Here is a 21,330-nt window from a genome sequence, read left to right as displayed (position 1 = left end):
TTTCTCAATTTAGAATTACAGTCGTCTGCAGTCTAAGGTCAACCTTCTTTTGCAAACTCTTTTTTTCTCTATTTAAAGGCCTTTTACCCAATCAAGCTGACCTACTCAGAGTGCTCAGAATGTATCCACACATTTGTACAATGAATTTTACCCTGTATTATTCCTTACACTTAAAGTACTCTTTCTCTGACTTCTCTTATTCCCACTCACCTTCCAAACAGTTCAAGTGCCTTCTCTGACAAATAATTCAGGATCTTGACCCAGTTGTCCCTCTCCAAACCTGATTCCTATCTACCTATTTCTACCTTGCTATCTATTTGTCATTGTTATTTGGAAGGGACTTCATAGTCTCATAACAGTAAAGAGCTCCAAAATAAGTTCTACTGCACATTACTCTGTAATGTTGAATCAAGTAACTCCTAAAAGATAACAGATACTCAATAAATTGTTAACAATATTCTTTCCAGTTTTAGGTGCTCAACTCTAAATTTTAGTTTTTAAATTTTTAAAGAAATAAAATTTTTCTCACCCTGCCAGTGAGTGGCCCTACAGCAAATATTTTGTTACTATAATCACTTTATATAAATTTAACACATTATCCCCAAGTTTATCCATTATCATTTCCTTTTTATTTTACAGAAAGCGAACAGATTGATTTACCCAGCAAGTGAGTAAGCATTAGTTCTGCTAAACTGCATTGGTATAATTCAATATATCATTACAGTGTAGGAAAAGGCCTTCAATTCATCTATAGCTATCAGGGAAGAAAATTATACACTATAAAGAAAATAAAATGTGTTATGGAGATATTTTAGAACACTCTAACTTATTTCTGCTGCAAATATTTATGTTTGTGTTATTCTAAAAACTGCAAATCATGATAATTTCTAGAGAAAATAATGAAAATGATGAGTGCCAAGAGATGTGGCATTACACCTTGTCATCAGCGTGCTGTTCTTGGCCTAAAGGGCACAGCATAGAGCCTGTGGTGAGTGATGAGAGAGGCTTCCTGGAGCAACAGGTTGGACCAGGGACTGATAGGAAACTCGGGGCAGAGACAGAGAGGTGACCAAATCCATTCTCACTTTTGGAGTAAACTGTTTACAGCTAAACTGGTAGCTACAATGCAGTGAACGACTCATCCTTTGTGCTCGTCTGGATATTTCAGTGTAGGTCTGCCTATCTGCAAAGAGCTGAGCTTCTCTATTTTATCCAAATCTTCAGATCCATGAGTATAATCACAGATTGGTCAAATACCTCAATAACTGATGTCTTACAATTAACTTTCCTGTCAATTATCTGGTTACTTCAGATAAAAATCTTAGGGGTATAAAGCATATCATTAATTTCCAAAATCTATCTTGCCAGCAGGATCTGTTTTTTTTTTCCAAGTGAAATTTTATATGAAAACCAAATATTTAATTCAATTAGCATCAGGACTACTCAGGGAGAGGTAGGTTTGGGGGCAGGCAGAGGGGACACATTCCCAGGTCCTCCTCACTCGCTACTGGGGACCTGAAGAAGCTAGGTCTCCAGCAAATGTAGTCTCAAAACTAATAAACCAACTTATTTTTTTCTTACCCTTAAAGCATATAGACATATGCCAACTACACGTGACTTGCTAGCAAATAGTCTTTGGTTTAGTGAGAATTATTTTGTGGATGTATTTATTTTGCTGGGAAAATTTCATCAGGTGACATGCTAATAATCAAAATATATTAGGGATACATCATAAGAGCCTCCCCGATGGCTGTCTGGAATGTTAAGTGCCCCATGTCTCTTTTTCTTATCACTCACTTTGGCAGCTGGTTATAAATTTTTTTTTTACCAATAAGAATTGATAGAAATATCAATGTGGCTGTTTATAAATCAAATCATTCAGTCACATGCTTGATAAAAGTTCTAAGGATAGAAAAACATAAGTGCCAGAGTCATATATAAAATAACATCACTGAGGGAAAACAGCTAATAATTCACAAGATAAACTTGACTGACTTCAAGTAACCTCTAGAAAACAAACAAATTCACAATACTCCATTTACAAAGACATTTCAATGAATAAAGTTTGCAGCTCTAAATATTTTGAGAGAGATACTAAAAATTACCAGGTTCTAAGAAAATGGTTGAGATAATAGCATCAATCAATCTCCATTCTCCCTTAACACAGTAGTGTGGATCACAGTATGGTGTCAGTTGCACAACTGCTGTCAGTAACTAAGAGGAAGACAGCATCAAGCAGACTGAAATGCAGTGAAAGTTTCTGAAGGATTCTTTATCATGTGATAAATGTTCTGCTTCTATCATTAATTATCCTACATGAACAACAAGATCAGTATTCACAACCACACTTTCTTCAAGGTCTAAATTGGAACCAATATCTATTATGCTTTGGTTAGGAATAGCATGGACACAGAAATACAACAGAGTACCCAGATCAAATAGGTCCTCCCATTTTAAGCTTTATTCCAGGACACTGAGTTTCCCTTCTACTTTTATCTAAAACTCTCAGCTCACTTTGAAAATGCTTTGATTGGCCCAGCTCTCTTCGTCTCCTCAGTCAAGTTAGGGTGTAAAATGACATGGACCCTGGACACAGATATGGAAGGAGCCTATAATCTTCCCTAAAAGGTATGGCTGAATATGGCAGTTTTAACCCACTGATTTATAACTGCTCTTTTCTGAAACTCCATTAAAATGACCATAAAACAGTTTTCTTTTAAAGGCGTTAATCCTTAACGACAAAGAAAATAGGAGAAAACAGCGTGGCAATATTTTGATGTCAGACGGAGGTGTCCTGACTCATTTAGTAGGTCTGAGAAAGCAGAATCCTAAGCCAGCAATGGGGACCCAGTTCACACTGTAAAGCTCTCAAAGATGCACACATCTGAGGTATCAGCTTCTTTTGGAGGAAAGGGAGGGGAAGGGGAAGGTTAATAACAAGAGGACTATTTGAAATTTCATTTAAAAAGCAGTTAGACCTCCAGATCCTCTCTCCTCATCTAGGCTGCGGGCAAAGGTTTGTTTTCAGAAAAGGGTAAAGGCAGGTGTTTGGACAGACATGGCTAGGTGCAAGCAGAGGCACTACACTGAACCCCTGGGCAATTATGAGAAAGCTGACACACCAAGGCTGGCTGTTACAGTTATTGTCTCTACTGTTGTTTCCTAAAAGGTATACACCCTCCAACTAGAGAATGAAGCCAGGAGAGTCTGCACTGTTGGGGTAAAAAAAAAAAAAAAGTCAGATTTAATTGCTCCATTAACACCTACTTCCACCAACAAAGGTCCTTTTTGCCCCTCTAAGACTAATTCTAGTGGCTGTCCCAGAAGGCTGCTGTTGTCTGCTTTCTATTTGGGATTTTGACAGAGTTTTGCTAGGATCTATAGATGCCTACAAAAGAAAGACTTGTCCATTGTCTACCATATGACTAACACTGAGAGATCTAAAGGAATATTAGGGAAAACATAACACATGGTTTAGGGTTTCAAATGGAGAAAAAAGTATTAAAAATCCAAAGTTATATCTAAGTCCATTAAAATATAAATCATGAGGCAAGAGAAAGAATCAGAGAGGCAAAGAAACCAGAAGACTTGAATTCCAATTTCAGTTCTGTTTGTGTTACTTAGAAAATGTCCTTAACCACTTGATTTTTTTTTTTTTTTTTTTTTTTTGCAAATATCTTGCTGCTTGTTTTCCTCTAAATAGCCTGAAATGAGGCAACAGGGCCTTTAGGAAAATAAAAAATTAAAAAAAAAAGAAGAGATATAGTTTCATAGGTTTTACAAATGGTGGAAGGAAAACTAACAGATGAAGGAAAGGGAGCAAACACAAGAGATAAGAAGCATAAAATCAGGCCAATGGTGATAAAAGAGGCATTATCTATGATAAGATGTTTAGAGAATTTTATTTCTAAATGTTTCATGAAAACAGAGAAAAACACCTCTCTCAAAGTATTTTCATCTTTTTTTTTTGGCAGGGATCAAAAGTGTGAAATTAGTCACCAGACTGCAGTCCACTTAAGGGATTCCCTGTAACCCCTAAGTGTGCAGAATGATAATACAAGAGCCAATGTTGTCTTTTTTTCCCTGCTGAGATGAAATTTACATAACGTGCCAATCTTGTGCTCTTGAAGAACCTCAGGAGGAAAACAGGAAAGCAATGCAAATACCTGCCCGCAGAGGTCTTCACTGGTTCCATGACAGAGGGTTGGGGGGGTGGGGGGAGTGGTGATTTGGAGGGTGAAGATAAATAATAATAAATATAACTTTGAAAACATTACTGAGAAAAATGAGGAAAAGAAAAATTATGGTACCTGTCTTTGAGTCTAATGATGTTAAGTTGGGTGATTCCCCAATGCTGGCCTAGTTCAAGGTTGGTACAGGTCTGGAGGCATGAGAATCCCCTGGGACAGTTGGCCTGGTTGGGCCCTAGCGTATACGTTTTTCCCTATGTGGTTCTGATACACAAAAAAGATTTAAGAATCCCAAGGGCAGTCAGGCGAAACACTATTTCCTCTCAGAAACAGCACCCTAGAATAGTCACCAAAAGAACCTGAAACAAAAGTTCAATTCAAGGTATCAACTGGCAAAGGCAAAGTCTTGGGTTGATGCTATAAATCTGTCAGCTGCAGCCAAACCTGCAGAGTTAGGAGAAACTGAAATCAGCAATTAAGCTGTTAACAAAAAGGATTTTGAATCATCTGTGAGACTGGGTATTTTAGTTCTGGCACGTATTGAGAGCAGAGTCTTTCCAAGGATGATAAACTGTCTTTTTACAAATGGGGGAGTAGATGTGTAGGAAGAAGTGCATTTGAGAGAGGTGAGCTTTGAAGAAAAAAAGAAAAAAACAGCTGCCCTTCAATTTAATAGCTCACAGGTGAATTACTGGTTCCGCTTTGCTTGTCTAATTCTAAGGAATTCAAAGAAGGGATTAGCTATCCACGTTCACAAGTCTCTTCTGAAATCCTAAATGTCCAGGCTGAGATGAAATGTAGCTCAATCAGACTTCCCAGGTGATATTCATTTGATGCTTTCTTACAAAAGTATTTGTCTCCATTCACAAAAAAGAAAACCCATTTTAAGCCCATGCTATATTAAATCAACTCCTGATGTGATCCACTGACTTATACATCAGGGGTTTCCTAAGTCACCTGCTCATAGAAATCACTCGGGGTACTTGCTAAAGTTAGAGAGTATTAATCCCTCTTTAGGAAACTGATTCCACAGGCTGGGGCTGGGCCTCTGGAGACACTTTCTAAAGTCCAACAGCTGAATTGTGACCCTTTCCTTATGTTGACTTATCTCTTGGATACATATACACAAACGCTTTAATGCCTTTCAGGAAGTCATGAGTTAAGTATTTTCCAAAGTCCCCAGCCCAGCCTGTGGAATTCTCTACAACTAAAAATGGCCCAGCTCCTCCCAGCCCCTCACATACCTCCCTCAGGGACTCATGCCCAAACAGCTCAGTCTAGAGAAATACTTAAAATGGCAGAATTAAGAATAAGCTGCTTGATGGGACTCTTTGAACTAAAAAGCAAACAAGTGGCACATTTTGTATCATTTTTTTTTTCTCCACTTATAGTTACTAGGATCATTTTGGGTCCCTGCCAGGGCTTTACATATAGTTTTAACTATAGGGCAGTATCTGGGCACTTCAAAATAAGCCATGAAGAAGCCAAGTATAGTTAACTTTAGGTAATTTATTTGTAGTTTGGTCTAGGTAGTAGAGCAGACAGAAAACATAAACCATTTTGCTCCAAAACACTGGACTCGATGGACTCAAAACATACGGGTTATGTTGCTACTGTTCTTGTTCCTTCTCTCTCCTTCCTCCCTTCTTCCTCCTCCTCATTATTATTATTTTTAATGTTTATTTATTTTTGAGACAGAGACAGAGCATGAGCAGGGGAGGGGCAGAGAGAGAGGGAGACACAGAATCTGAAGCAGGCTCTGAGCTGTCAGCACAGAGCCCGACGCGGGGCTCGAACCCACGAACTGTGAGATCATGACCTGAGCCGAAGTCGGACACTTAAGTGACTGAGCCACCCAGGCGCCCCCCAACTCATGATTATTATTAGAGAATGCAAGAGAATTATTTTATTCAATTCAAAAATTTTTAGCAGGCTAGACACTCTAGATCCTAGAGACTGTGACCAAAACAACATTCCCCTCATGGAAGCCTAAAATCCAGTGGAGGACCAGACAATAACAACACAAAGCGATGCTGTAATTCTATAGGCTGGCAGGTCCTCTCACACAAACACACTAATGATATTAAGAGCCAGCCGTATGAAGTTTGAGAAAGAACATTCCGGTCAGAAGGATGCTAAGTGCAAAGTTATGGAGGCAGCAGTGAAACACTTAGTTCTCTGAGTGTAACAATTTCCTAAATGAATTAAGAGAAACTTTTCAGGATGGGTTCCAGGCAGGATTAGACCCAAGAAAAGAGGCCCTTTGGAGCTTATCTTTGAACAACCCATCCAGGAACAAGAAATCCAGGGTTATGGGTTTCCCATATTCTTTGAAAACACAAAGGAAAAGTTTATCCAGCCTCATGGTTCTGGTGGTGATGTACAGCCTGCTGATTTCCCTGACAGCTTTGAGATCTTCCCCGAAACACCAGAAAGGCTCTCCCAAGAAGATCAATTGACGGATTGTGCTGTCCGGCTGTCTCAACTGGGATGGCCAAATCTGAGGACTCAGCAGTCAACTCTGTCAAGAATCTCTGCTCATTGACTAAATCAAAGACAGGCCCTTGCTGTCTCATAACATTACTTGCTCTTCCTCATCATATTGATTGACCTCGTATGATTCAGAACCAACTTTCAAGGACTCAGTAGAGGGATCTATTTGATAAGGAGAAAGAAACTAGCTAGAATTTTAAGTATGGGACTTAATTTTGCTGTTAAGACAGATTTTTATTTTCATCTCCTGTTTCATTTAGTCATTTTTCTTTGTGATTTGACCTTTTCTGTTCCTTCTAAAAGTCCACTGTGGATAATGTGACCGAGACCCAAGCACAGAGTTGCTACAAGAGATAAACAGCTTTTACTCAAGAGGTTACTGCCAGCACTGCTCCAGACACCCCAATTACCCTATCTCTTCTTTCTCCATTATTGCAGGCTTGTGGAAGCCAGGACCTTCCGGTCCCACCTCTTCAAGTAAACCCATGTTCCCCTACCATGCAACTCCCAGCCCTGCCTTCTAAGATTCCCAATCAATTTTGACCGTCTCTGGTTCCTTCATCACATTTCCAACACTCTCTTCCATTTCTTTAGAGACAGTTTACAATCTGTATCTATTAACTGCCAACCTTCAGCCCTTGTAGGTCTGATCCATAATTGGTTGTTTTAGCCAACTCTCATTCAGGATGGCTTGTGTCATTTTGTGTTTAGAGATTCTGGAATCTCAACTTCCACTCCTTGTAACTTTATCTGTAGAAATTATTTGAGGCTTGGGTTTAAAATGTGTTCCTCTAGAGAGGATTGGTATTTTCTTCTGCCAGGGAACCTGGCAGCCCAACATTCAGGATGCCTTTAAGTGAAATTTTGGATACACTTTATGTCACCCTAGAACATGTTCTGACCCCAAAACTGAGTGATGGGGAGATTGTGGTTATAAATTCTTGGTGGCATGAAAAGGGGTTTTTTTGTTTTTTTTTTTACAATTATCTTTAAAGACCAAGACAGCATGCATTTCCATTGCTTCTCTCTGTAGGGAAGTTTTCTCTTCTTCCACAATGCCCAAATAGTGTCACCATCTGAGAATCCAGGCTTTATACTGTGATCCTTAATCTGGCTATCCAGTGGGACCCTAGATTTTGTCACCTATTCCTTACATACTGTCCCATTTAAAGCCCAAGTCTAGGCCAGAAGGAATATGCAGACCTGTCTCTAGTTTGTTTTCTTGCCATTTATTACATTCCTGTGAGTCCATCCTTGCATTAAAAAGAACATTAAAAAAATTCTACCAGGTAGAAGGAAGAAAAGGAGGGAAGGAAAAATGAAAGATGGAAAAGGGGAAGAGAGAGGGAATGAGAGAGAGAGAAAGAGAGATTCATAGATTGAGATTGCTTAGCACCTCTTTTCCTCCAAAGAGAAGTCAACATTGAGCATCTAGAGCTGTCGTGACCTTTATTGCTCAGACTTAACTCATTATAGAACCAATACTGGGAACTTCATTTTGAAAATAAGGCAAACTGCTTTTCCAAAATCTTCCTACTCTCAAGAGACCGTCAGCCAGTGGGCCTCATCTTTACTTATCAAGTACATCCCACTAAGTTTACTGATGGATCCCAGCCAACTTTTAGGAGCTCCCAGTGTAAGTAAATGCCCTACATAGATCCCTCAGCCTGCCATAGTATTGGTCAAGCTTCTGAAATTTATGCTATGGGTGACCACTTTGAACCTTTTCAAGTAAATTTTTAAGGTTCCATGAAAACACTAACAAAAACTTCCAACCTCTAACCACTAATCCAAATTCTAATCCTAAGACCCAAGAATCACAGAATCATATTTTAGAGCTAAGGAAGAAGGCTATATGTGTAGGATATACCAGTAATTTTTCCCAGGCTTATACCCTTAGAATTTTAGTCTGTCTCCCTGATCTACAGGGACTAGAGATATTCCCATGTTCAAGGGAGAACCGTAGTCTTTTTCTCTTGGAAGCCTAAAGGACCAGGAAAAGGCAGGCACATCATCTACTAACTCAGACAAAGCTGTACTGCATCCAACCTCTCCAACCTCTTACAGCTCAGAGGCCTGGCCCTCCTGTTGTTTACTCTCTGATTTCTCAGGACTGCCACCTTAGTCATTTTTCTCCAAGGTCTCAAAAAGCCCATTTAAAAGGAGTCTCCTTTGCTTCCAAGCTTTGTCAGTAGTGTTGTCCACGGTATTGCCCTAAACAGGGCCACACAGCCAGGTACATTTCTGGCAGCTCAGCCCCCATCCAGACACACCCAATGATGCTTTCCCTTATCTATTACACTCATTATCTCCAAAAAGCCCTCAATGAATTTTACAGAATAGAGTTTTTATTTGAGGTTAACAAAACAGGGACAGAAGAGCATTGGGGAGAAAATGGAAGTAAACATGACTTTCACACTTAACTCTCTGGCTGCCACTGCCTCATCTGATCTCTGAATGTTCCCAAAGGTAAATTCTATTACCCACCTTATAGCTGAAAGAGTTGAGGCTCAGAGTCTATCCACTTTGCCCAAGTTCGTGTCAGATACGAGGGACAATACAAAGATTTGAACCTGGGTGTATAGGTCATTACAAAGCACAGGCTTGTAAACTCTGCTAAACTATCCATAGTGGGGAACATGGTAGAGTTTCATGTAGGAAGGACCTTTCCTGGCCAAGAGATGGAATGTGAGATTGCATTAAGAATTGACCTTGATGATCGAAAGGAAACAAATCTAGTCAGACCTATCTGTTCTGGGATCCTGTAAGTCATTCAATTGCATGTAATGAGCTGATAATAGGTAACAGCGAACATGTATACAGCACGATATACTTTTCAAAGGGCTTAACACCCCTACCAGGATAACTGCCCCATACTGTGCATTAAGACCAAGGAGACCTGGCACGCTCCCATGAGGACTAGATGTTACCCATACCAGTGTTCTGTGCTAACCAACCACCTGCCAGTCTCCATCTCTTCCCGGAGCCACTCAGAGCACTCTAGCACTCTGTGGCACATTTAATCATGGCACGATTTCCCTCACCCTCATTACTACCCCTGGGAATATGTCTCCCCAACACGGCTGGACATTCTCCTATCACCAAAGCCTGAGCCAGTGCTGCTCTGCATACCTCTCCTTAACACTCCCTTGGCCTTCTGAGATCCCACTGCAGCAAACTCAGATGAACACCATTAGAAACATAATCTGAGGGGCACCAGGGTGGCTCAGTCGGTTAAGTGTCCAACTCTTGGTTTCAGCTCAAGTCTTGATCTCATGATTCGCAAGATCGAGTCCCACATGGCGCTCTGTGCTGATGGTGTCAAGTCTGCTTGGGATTCTCTCTCTCTCTCTCTCTCTCTCTCTCTCTCTCTCTCTCTGCCTCTCCCCTGCTCATGCGACCTCTTCTCAAAATAAATAAACTTAATTTTTTTTAAAGAAAAAGAATATGCTAAGAATATTTTAAAATAATGTGTTACTCTGGACAAGTACCAGCATACCTCCAGAAGTCACACTGAAAACTTCCTAAAAATGGAGGCAAATGGGAGTGCAGTGTAATTCAAAGATGAAGTCTCATGTGCTATCCAAAAGACTTCTCTTCCCAACCGTATTTCTTAGAAGAGTAGATTCAAAGAACAGGTTTAGACCTTAGGAAAAGGGTTTGGTAAACTAATTGTACTTTTACAATGTCTGAGCAGGGAATACCAACTAAAAAGCAATTTAAAAATTATCTCTTCAGGGGCACCTGGGTGGCTCAGTCAGTTAAGCGTCCAACTTCAGCTCAGGCCACAATCTCACGGTTCGTGAGTTCGAGCCCCGCGTCGGGCTCTGGGCTGACGGCTCGGAGCCTGGAGCCTGCTTCGGATTCTGTGTCTCCCTCTCTCTCTGACCTTCCCCCGTTCATGCTCTGTCTCTCTCTGTCTCAAAAATAAAATAAACGTTAAAAAAAATTAAAAAAATAAAAAATAAAAAAATAAAAAATAAAAATTATCTCTTCATAGAGCAAAAGTTTTATACAAGAAGCATAATTGCACAGATGAATCTGAAGCTCAAAATTCATGGAGATGAGAGCACTGACCACATTTGAAGGCACAGAGTATAAAGAGAGAAGAAAAAATGAAAATAAGGAGAAGACAAGGAAAAGCTTCTCTCCACAGACATCAAATTAGGATATTGGAAATCCTTCCCTTGAATGGAACTTCCAGTCCCATTAAGACAGCTCTAAATTTCCTCTTAAAACAGAGGCCTTTTATAGGCAAGTATGGGCAACACCGGGTCAAAAAGGGCCCACGAGCATTTTCAAACATTACTTTCTATTTTATATTAAGACAAATCTTTTGGTAGAGACACTTGTCATCAGCTGAACTGGCATCTGTGCATTCCACCCCCTCTTCTACATAGTAACTGAAAGGACAGAAATGAGAAGGCCTACATAAAACTGGAAGCAGTTTATATGTGTAATTAGCAACTAGCCTTATTAAATGATAACAGCTACTCAGCCTTTCTTCTATCTCCCCACCGGAGAAATATTTGGCAGCACAAGAATTTCTATGACAAAGTTATCTGTCTGATGGCTCTCCTTTTAGAAGCTTTCAAGGCCTTCTCTGGGACCCTAGATCAAATCCAACTACTGAACTTGCCCGCTGGTTGTCCTAGACCCCTCTCTGCAGTACTATCTATAGCCAACTTAGGGAAACTCTGATAAATGAAAAGCAAGGTTATACAGAAAAACCAACACAATAAAGAAAAAAAAAATACACCTATGAGAAGTTTAAGTAAAACCTCAAAGGCATTTAAAATATCTTCACATACCAAAGTTTCGCTGCATGAAATTCTCAGCGATCCCTTTAAAGCACCTAAACTGTAAAGCTGTGCCACCTCACTGTCTCACTGTTTCCTCGGTTGTACTTTAGGTCTAGAGCAATATTCTATGCTGCCAGCATGAAAAGGCTTCCCTACTTCTCTTTCCCAACACTCTTCTATAAGACATACTGTCAGAACGAATTGCTTCACAATGAATTATTACATATTTATATAATAAAATGCTAAGCAGCCAGTAAACCTAAGGTTAGAGAATGTTTACTGATATGGTAACATATTCACAAAACATTAAGAAAATAGATTATAGGGGCGCCTGGGTGGCGCAGTCGGTTAAGCGTCCGACTTCAGCCAGGTCACGATCTCGCGGTCCGTGAGTTCGAGCCCCGCGTCAGGCTCTGGGCTGATGGCTCGGAGCCTGGAGCCTGCTTCTGATTCTGTGTCTCCCTCTCTCTCTGACCTTCCCCCGTTCATGCTCTGTCTCTCTCTGTCTCAAAAATAAAATAAACGTTAAAAAAAATTAAAAAAATAAAAAATAAAAAAATAAAAAATAAAAATTATCTCTTCATAGAGCAAAAGTTTTATACAAGAAGCATAATTGCACAGATGAATCTGAAGCTCAAAATTCATGGAGATGAGAGCACTGACCACATTTGAAGGCACAGAGTATAAAGAGAGAAGAAAAAATGAAAATAAGGAGAAGACAAGGAAAAGCTTCTCTCCACAGACATCAAATTAGGATATTGGAAATCCTTCCCTTGAATGGAACTTCCAGTCCCATTAAGACAGCTCTAAATTTCCTCTTAAAACAGAGGCCTTTTATAGGCAAGTATGGGCAACACCGGGTCAAAAAGGGCCCACGAGCATTTTCAAACATTACTTTCTATTTTATATTAAGACAAATCTTTTGGTAGAGACACTTGTCATCAGCTGAACTGGCATCTGTGCATTCCACCCCCTCTTCTACATAGTAACTGAAAGGACAGAAATGAGAAGGCCTACATAAAACTGGAAGCAGTTTATATGTGTAATTAGCAACTAGCCTTATTAAATGATAACAGCTACTCAGCCTTTCTTCTATCTCCCCACCGGAGAAATATTTGGCAGCACAAGAATTTCTATGACAAAGTTATCTGTCTGATGGCTCTCCTTTTAGAAGCTTTCAAGGCCTTCTCTGGGACCCTAGATCAAATCCAACTACTGAACTTGCCCGCTGGTTGTCCTAGACCCCTCTCTGCAGTACTATCTATAGCCAACTTAGGGAAACTCTGATAAATGAAAAGCAAGGTTATACAGAAAAACCAACACAATAAAGAAAAAAAAAATACACCTATGAGAAGTTTAAGTAAAACCTCAAAGGCATTTAAAATATCTTCACATACCAAAGTTTCGCTGCATGAAATTCTCAGCGATCCCTTTAAAGCACCTAAACTGTAAAGCTGTGCCACCTCACTGTCTCACTGTTTCCTCGGTTGTACTTTAGGTCTAGAGCAATATTCTATGCTGCCAGCATGAAAAGGCTTCCCTACTTCTCTTTCCCAACACTCTTCTATAAGACATACTGTCAGAACGAATTGCTTCACAATGAATTATTACATATTTATATAATAAAATGCTAAGCAGCCAGTAAACCTAAGGTTAGAGAATGTTTACTGATATGGTAACATATTCACAAAACATTAAGAAAATAGATTATAGGGGCGCCTGGGTGGCGCAGTCGGTTAAGCGTCCGACTTCAGCCAGGTCACGATCTCGCGGTCCGTGAGTTCGAGCCCCGCGTCAGGCTCTGGGCTGATGGCTCGGAGCCTGGAGCCTGCTTCTGATTCTGTGTCTCCCTCTCTCTCTGACCTTCCCCCGTTCATGCTCTGTCTCTCTCTGTCTCAAAAATAAAATAAACGTTAAAAAAAATTAAAAAAATAAAAAATAAAAAAATAAAAAATAAAAATTATCTCTTCATAGAGCAAAAGTTTTATACAAGAAGCATAATTGCACAGATGAATCTGAAGCTCAAAATTCATGGAGATGAGAGCACTGACCACATTTGAAGGCACAGAGTATAAAGAGAGAAGAAAAAATGAAAATAAGGAGAAGACAAGGAAAAGCTTCTCTCCACAGACATCAAATTAGGATATTGGAAATCCTTCCCTTGAATGGAACTTCCAGTCCCATTAAGACAGCTCTAAATTTCCTCTTAAAACAGAGGCCTTTTATAGGCAAGTATGGGCAACACCGGGTCAAAAAGGGCCCACGAGCATTTTCAAACATTACTTTCTATTTTATATTAAGACAAATCTTTTGGTAGAGACACTTGTCATCAGCTGAACTGGCATCTGTGCATTCCACCCCCTCTTCTACATAGTAACTGAAAGGACAGAAATGAGAAGGCCTACATAAAACTGGAAGCAGTTTATATGTGTAATTAGCAACTAGCCTTATTAAATGATAACAGCTACTCAGCCTTTCTTCTATCTCCCCACCGGAGAAATATTTGGCAGCACAAGAATTTCTATGACAAAGTTATCTGTCTGATGGCTCTCCTTTTAGAAGCTTTCAAGGCCTTCTCTGGGACCCTAGATCAAATCCAACTACTGAACTTGCCCGCTGGTTGTCCTAGACCCCTCTCTGCAGTACTATCTATAGCCAACTTAGGGAAACTCTGATAAATGAAAAGCAAGGTTATACAGAAAAACCAACACAATAAAGAAAAAAAAAATACACCTATGAGAAGTTTAAGTAAAACCTCAAAGGCATTTAAAATATCTTCACATACCAAAGTTTCGCTGCATGAAATTCTCAGCGATCCCTTTAAAGCACCTAAACTGTAAAGCTGTGCCACCTCACTGTCTCACTGTTTCCTCGGTTGTACTTTAGGTCTAGAGCAATATTCTATGCTGCCAGCATGAAAAGGCTTCCCTACTTCTCTTTCCCAACACTCTTCTATAAGACATACTGTCAGAACGAATTGCTTCACAATGAATTATTACATATTTATATAATAAAATGCTAAGCAGCCAGTAAACCTAAGGTTAGAGAATGTTTACTGATATGGTAACATATTCACAAAACATTAAGAAAATAGATTATAGGGGCGCCTGGGTGGCGCAGTCGGTTAAGCGTCCGACTTCAGCCAGGTCACGATCTCGCGGTCCGTGAGTTCGAGCCCCGCGTCAGGCTCTGGGCTGATGGCTCAGAGCCTGGAGCCTGCTTCTGATTCTGTGTCTCCCTCTCTCTCTGCCCCTCCCCCGTTCATTCTCTGTCTCTCTCTGTCCCAAAAATAAATAAATAAAAAAAAATAAAATAAAATAAAAAAAAAATAAAATAGATTATAAAATACCATACACAGCGACTCTATTTTTTTTTAACTCAAGGTATAATATGCCTATGTGTTTCTCCGTGTGTGTACAAATGTGTCACTATTGAAGTTTAAAAACATTGGAAAGACATATGCAAAATTGCTCACAATGATTATATTTAGGGGTGACAGCTTAAATTTTTTTTTTCTTTTTTATCATCTACAATAAACATACGTTTCTCTTGCATCTGCATCATTAGAAAGCAAAGGACAACAAAACAGCATACAAGCTCACTATTTTCAGAGTTCCCGCCACTCTGGATATCACTTCACGTGTTACTAATATACTTTTGAATTCTGGAGCCTTGGTATGGTATAGGACCTAGTTTGGGTGGAGCATGAACTTTCCAGACCTCATTTCAGACTTCATCCCTCACAAACTGGACCCACTGGGAACCCTCTTTACAATAAATTCCACTCTTTGGCAAAGGCTAAGACAATGATTCTTCAGACACTTGTAATATGTATATACACTCCCACATCAGCTTTTAACATGTGCATTACATTAGTGGTTTACAAAATATCCCCAGGGATCCACTTAGGTACCTTGGGAGGTTTGAAAAAAGTTGGATTCAAGTATTTTGTAAAAATATATCATTTTAACTACTTATAAAAATACAATTAAAAAATAACCTGACACATTTTAACACAGCAGAGACAAGTCATTACTTTATGCCACCTGATTCTCTGCCATCATTATGCAATTAAACTTTGATGGTTTAAAAAAATGATTGTTCGGCATTAGTCTTAAAAACAATTTAGAGCAACACAGAGTGTCCATGCATGTCAAACTGAACCAGACCACACAGCACCACATCACACAAAGTCCAGGCACATATGATTATCACATATTCTCACCGAAACCTACCAGCAAATGGTGCACAAATAAGTAATGGTTTAACACATCTCTCTATTGTTCCGCACTTAGGTTTAGTAGTGAGACTACTATACTTTGCTAGTCTTTTATAAGAATGTGAGTAGTTGGATATTTTTGGTGATACAACTTTGAAACAAAATTTTTCTACTTCGCTCCCTTTCCAAATGCAATCTGTCTAGCAAAGTATCCAGGCATTGCAAAGTGAGCTCTTTACAAATGGTTACACCTGAGAAAATCGGAATTTTCTGTGCAAGCAAAGCCAGATGAACATACCAACTAAAGATACCACACAGGGTGGCTGTTAGAGCCGCAACTGCCATTCACACGGATCGATGTCCATTTTGTGTTCATAAAACAGACACATTTCTTCCCAACACTCTCCAAATGAATTCCCATTCCATTAAAGCGAAAGTCAAATTCCATGGAAGCAGCACAAGCCCTGGGTAGTCAGACACATTGTAACCTTGCAGAGCCGTTTTCTGCTGGCCCCACTCATTCCTAACAGCCATGATCGTGGGCCCATGAAGGTTCCTTGAAACCTGCTCCCAAGGTGCTTAATCTTGCTGTTACTTTCACCTCAAGTGCTCTTTGCTCCCTCACCTCCAAAAGGTCTTCGAACAAAAGTATCTGCTCAATGAACACTTTCCAGGCCATCCTTATTTACAGCCACACCCCATGCTCTCTGTCTCCCTGTTTTACATTCTCCTGTGTCACTTGTCATCATCTGAGAGGGCCTTGGTGCAAATTATTGTCTCCCCCAACTAGAGAGTAGAGAACAGAGAATTTTGTCTATTTTGTTCCCTTCCATAAGCCAGGAACTTAGAACAGCGCCTGGCCCAAAGTAGCCAAAACACATTTGTTGAATGGATATAATATTTGAATCCACCATAAAATCCTTATCAATAAAATACCATGTCTAATTGTTGCCTATCTTAGGACCACTTTTAAGATTTTTTAATGAAAAAAATTTACTGCCACAGGAAAAAAAAAACTGTCTAAAATTGTAAGTTACAGAGAAAAGTTTATGTCTTCATTATAATTTGGCACTATTTATAGTACTCAGCATAATACTCCAAGCACCACTCTGATGGCACTCATCCAAAGGCCACACATCTTTTGGAGAGTCATTATCAGTCTTCAAATATGGACAAATACGTTCTATTTAAAGGAGGATTCTTTAAAGAACCTTCTCATTTGGGCTTACATCACCAACTTGACAAAACAAGGCGACGCAGGGCTTTTATTTTCTATCACAGCCATACTCTGTGACCATACTTTTTGCCACATGCATCTGTTTACCCAGTGCTTTTTTTCTCTTACCAGTTTCTCTGAAGTGCCTGATTTTTGTTACATCTTCAAATCATACACACACACACACACACACACACACACACACACCAATTTGTATATACCTTTGTGAAAATAGCTAACGCACAATGCTAGCTCCTGAGCTCCATGGAACCCATGGCACATGGCCCATGCAGACACCTTCCCCTAATCACTTAGTACACAGCTCTCCCTCCCAGTCTCCATCTCCCTGCACTGGATATGGCTCGGCATTTCCGAGATTCTAGAACAGCTTTGCCTACAGGTGAGCTTCACAAGTTGAATGTTCATCAGTGAAAGATCAGGACATTTTTAGAATCCTCAAGTCTCACTTATGCCCATTTTAGAATCCTCAAGTCTCAGTTATGCCCTTTTCTTCTCCATGTAATAAATACTTTATCCTAATGATATTGTTTAGCTCATTAAGATGAAAATCTGCAGAGTGATAATTTGATAATACATTTACTCCCAGAGCTCACAAACGTTAAAAAGAAGTGTCTTATAACCAACAGCCTAGGCACCACTAATTTACTGGTTACTGTTAAATACAACAGACTTTCCAGTCGAGGCATAGAGGTGTATGTGGGGTTTATAGTCCTATATGCCATACCCAAACATAAATTGGTATTTTCAAAGTAGAAATGAGAGCACTGGGGAGATATATAAAGCTGATGCAGCTGCATCCAGTTCTACCTGGAAATCACCAAAGAAGCGTGAAGTTACACAGTTTACATCAAAGTCAATAGGAGGTATTTTAGCTCAAGGCTTTGATCCTGATGGTTCAAAGTGAAGAGAATTTGCACACATTGAAATTTAAGCACTAAACCCGCCCATGTATTATCTGTAACCATATCAAAGTAGAAACCAAGTTTTCATAACACAAAATACAAAACATTCCTGTATCACAAGGTTGTGAAGAGAAAAACAAGCACCTAGAGTCAATAAAATACAAAAATCCATAGCTCTGCTGATCTATAGGAGTTTACAGTGAAAGAAAAAAACTTCTACTTCACAGGATTCTAGACACCAACCTGAAAATTGCATGTCACTTCTCAATCAATTCTCGTTTAGTCACGTTCTGTGATTACTATTCACAGGAATATACTTTTTTTCCCTGAATTATTCATATTGACATCTTAAGCATCACTGTGATCTCTGTTTCTACTTCTTCTTGGGCAATAATTCTTCATGGATAGAAATACCAGTATGCCTTACTATAAACCAAATTCCATACGCAAGTAAGTAACCTACTGCTATTCTGTTAAAAACAACAAACATAGAGTCCCAGATTTTATAAGCATTCTATCTTGTTAAATCCACTATTCAAGAAATTCACTCAGTATAGGAGACAGTGGCAGTCAATATTTCTAGCTTTACTCAGCGTAGCACCCATAAACCAAAGTCACAGAAAGTATTGGCCATCCATTGTCATATGGAGAAATCCTCATAAGCATCCACATTAGACATCCATACCTTATTCTTTGTGTGCTGGAAAGGGGCAAGTCTTCCCAAATCAAAGAATCTGAAGGTTGATGGAAAGGAGACAGATTTTTGGTTTTCAGGTTGTAGGACATTCTACATCGTTTTGTTTTCTAGGTCAAAGCTCTCTGGAGTCTGGCAGGAGCAGACAGTTCCTGTCAATGCTGACTCCTGGCTCTACCCGTAGGCTGCAGGTCAGCAGGGTTGGGGGCAGGTAGTAAGAAGTATTGGGCTGGAGGGAGGCCAGGGTTGACTGCATTGTCTCAGTGCTGCCTCATGGTGCTCCAACAGGACCCAGCATGGGCTTCAAGAGCCATGAGCAGATTTTCAGTGTCCCTGCTCCCTATTTGACCACCATACAGAGCATTCCTTCAACATGTGATGTCAACACCTCACTGTACCTATATTTTGCCACTTTGTGCTGAATTCTCTCAAACCTAGGAGTCCAGGACAGGAGAAACTCCAGATCATTCATGGTGTAAGCAGTGGGCACCACCCACATAATTTTAGCTGAATGAAGGTAGCAAATCAATACAAACATAATTCAGTGCCTTTCACAACCAAGAATATGGATTTTATCTTCTCTGCATAGTTTCCAGGTCTGTAGCGACCGTCCCACTTGACAACTGTAGGAGAGGACAGCTACTGCCTGTGCTGCAAAATCACTGGATATCACTAATACCCATTTGAAGGCCTAGAGATTGATTCTCATAAGGACTTCCAGCTGCACAATGAATCAATACTTCCTCCACGTTGCATTGCCACTGGAACCTTTCCACCTAAACCAAGCCTGTATAAACATTTAATAACCTATTATGCTTATCAATGCCTCCTAAGGACGACGATGAGTATCTATAGCCACCCTTTGTACAGGAGGACTTCATTAGATCCTCAGTCATTTCCATCCACCATCCTTTTTTTACCGATTGCCATCTTACCTCAATCCAGGGTCAGCCATCAAAATGACCACAAAATCATTCAAGTAAACAGCCAAAGTTTTCACAAGTCTCTTCCACCACTCTCTTCCCTGCTAACAGTGCATCCTGAGCTGAGCTCAGGACACTACCCTCCCTAAGTGGTTCTTCAGTCTCACCTGACTCTCTCCAGAAAACACCTGTCCCCTCTTCCTGCTATGCACGCTTTCCTAAAAGCCACCAGACGGTGCCCAAACCCACCAGACGTGGAGCCCCGGAGCCCGGGACTTACGTTGTTCATGTACTCGCTGAGCAGGTCCTGGAGCGCCTGCCGGACGGCGTTGCACTCGGCCACGATCCTCTCGCGCCGGTCATCACGTGTGCAGGACGAGTCTGCCATGAGCGCCGCGCCGCTGATGATGCTCTCCAGCCTCTCCTCTAGGGACGGCCGGAACCTGGCCTCGCTGAACGTCATGGGGTCCAGGATTATCTTATTCTGAAAGCAGCACCATGAAAGAATTAGAGAAGAGACGACTGCCTTTGCACACTGTTTTCTAAACCAGAAATATCCAAGGCAAGACTCTCCATAGAGAAGTAGCTGGTTGCTTTGAGAGACACCAAGGTGGCCTTGACCAAGTAGCAACTGTCTGTAAGAGACTCTCCCCTAAATCTAATCTTCAGGGAGAAAACAGCACATCTTGTTTCAAGAACATGTTCTTGGAAAAGGCTATCCTCAATCAAAGAGTTTTCAAATGAGATTGTGACACGGGTTTTTGTGTTTTTGTTTTTGTTTTTGTTTTTGTTTTTTTACATGCATAGCCTTCAGGGAAAGCAAACTTTATTGTAGCACTTTGAAGGATTAAGGGGAGATTTTAGAGGCCCAGAGCTGAACATGATTTGTAATCAATAACTTAAAGATGCATTAGTGGTGACTAGTGTACATGTTCTATCTACTTCATGAGAAGTGGGGAATCCCAACAAAGGAAGCCTTGTGAAACCTTGGCAAATAGCATCCAAAGGACAGATACTGTACAGGTTACTTCCCACTAGACATGAACATATTTTGTATAAAAAACTAGTGTTCTAGAAAAAGCTTCATTGTACGTATGTGGAATTTGTCACAATTAACTGACAGCATCATGATGGAGACACTAGCATGTTCTGAAGGAGCCTACCTAAGGGGAAAATAGAGATACTTCTTTACACGAAAGTGTTGCAGAGAATTTAAGCTTCACTTTGCCCCTGCTAACCCTGAGGAGCTTGGAAACACCTAAGTGGGGATATCCAGTGGTGGACAGAAATATGTATCCAGAATTCAAGAGACAGATTAACCTGTATGAGGACCTGGGAATCATTAGGGTTATCGGGACACAAGGCAGTAACTGACATACTAATAATGTGAATAGAATAATAAAACCAAATAAGACCCAATGAATACCAATTCCTGGGGGGTGCAGAAGGATGGGAGTCAATAAAGGAGATCATAGAGGCCCCTGGGTGGCTCAGTCGGTTGAGCGTCTGACTTCGGCTCAGGTCATGATCTAACAGTTCATGGGTTCGATCCCCGCATCGGGCTCTGTGCTGACAGCTGAGAGCCTGGAGCTTGCTTTGGATTCTGTGTCTCCCTCTCTCTCTGCCCCTCCCCTGCTCACACGGTCTCAAAAAATAAATAAAAACGTTAAAAAAGAATTTTAAAAAAAGGAGATCAAAGATAGAGAAATAGCAGAACCTGGAGAATATTATTCTCAGCAAGTCAAGGGAGTGGAGAGACATGAAGCGTGTGATAACAACATGAAATAGACGCAAAGCGGACTTTTCCCAATGGTTGGTTTCCACTGGGGACCCCTTTTCTGCTCAGAACAAGGAAGATCATTCTAACAAC

At 40.3% G+C, this 21,330-nt stretch overlaps 1 protein-coding gene across 3 annotated transcripts in view; it reads right to left on the bottom strand.

Moving 5' to 3' along the window:
• Positions 1–21,330, bottom strand: part of CTNNA2 (catenin alpha 2) — a 1,119,678-nt gene that overhangs the window by 707,991 nt on the left and 390,357 nt on the right. For all 3 annotated transcript variants that reach the window (XM_030310974.1, XM_030310976.1, XM_030310977.1), the window contains exon 7: positions 19,741–19,944. In XM_030310974.1, the coding sequence (XP_030166834.1) occupies positions 19,741–19,944 (204 nt within the window). The remainder of the gene's footprint in view (positions 1–19,740; positions 19,945–21,330) is intronic.

This window comes from Lynx canadensis, chromosome A3 (genome assembly GCF_007474595.2).
Source record: "Lynx canadensis isolate LIC74 chromosome A3, mLynCan4.pri.v2, whole genome shotgun sequence".
Lineage (NCBI taxonomy): Eukaryota > Metazoa > Chordata > Mammalia > Carnivora > Felidae > Lynx > Lynx canadensis.
Note: the sequence above shows the minus strand (reverse complement) of the source record. Positions and strands in the feature narration are given on the sequence as shown.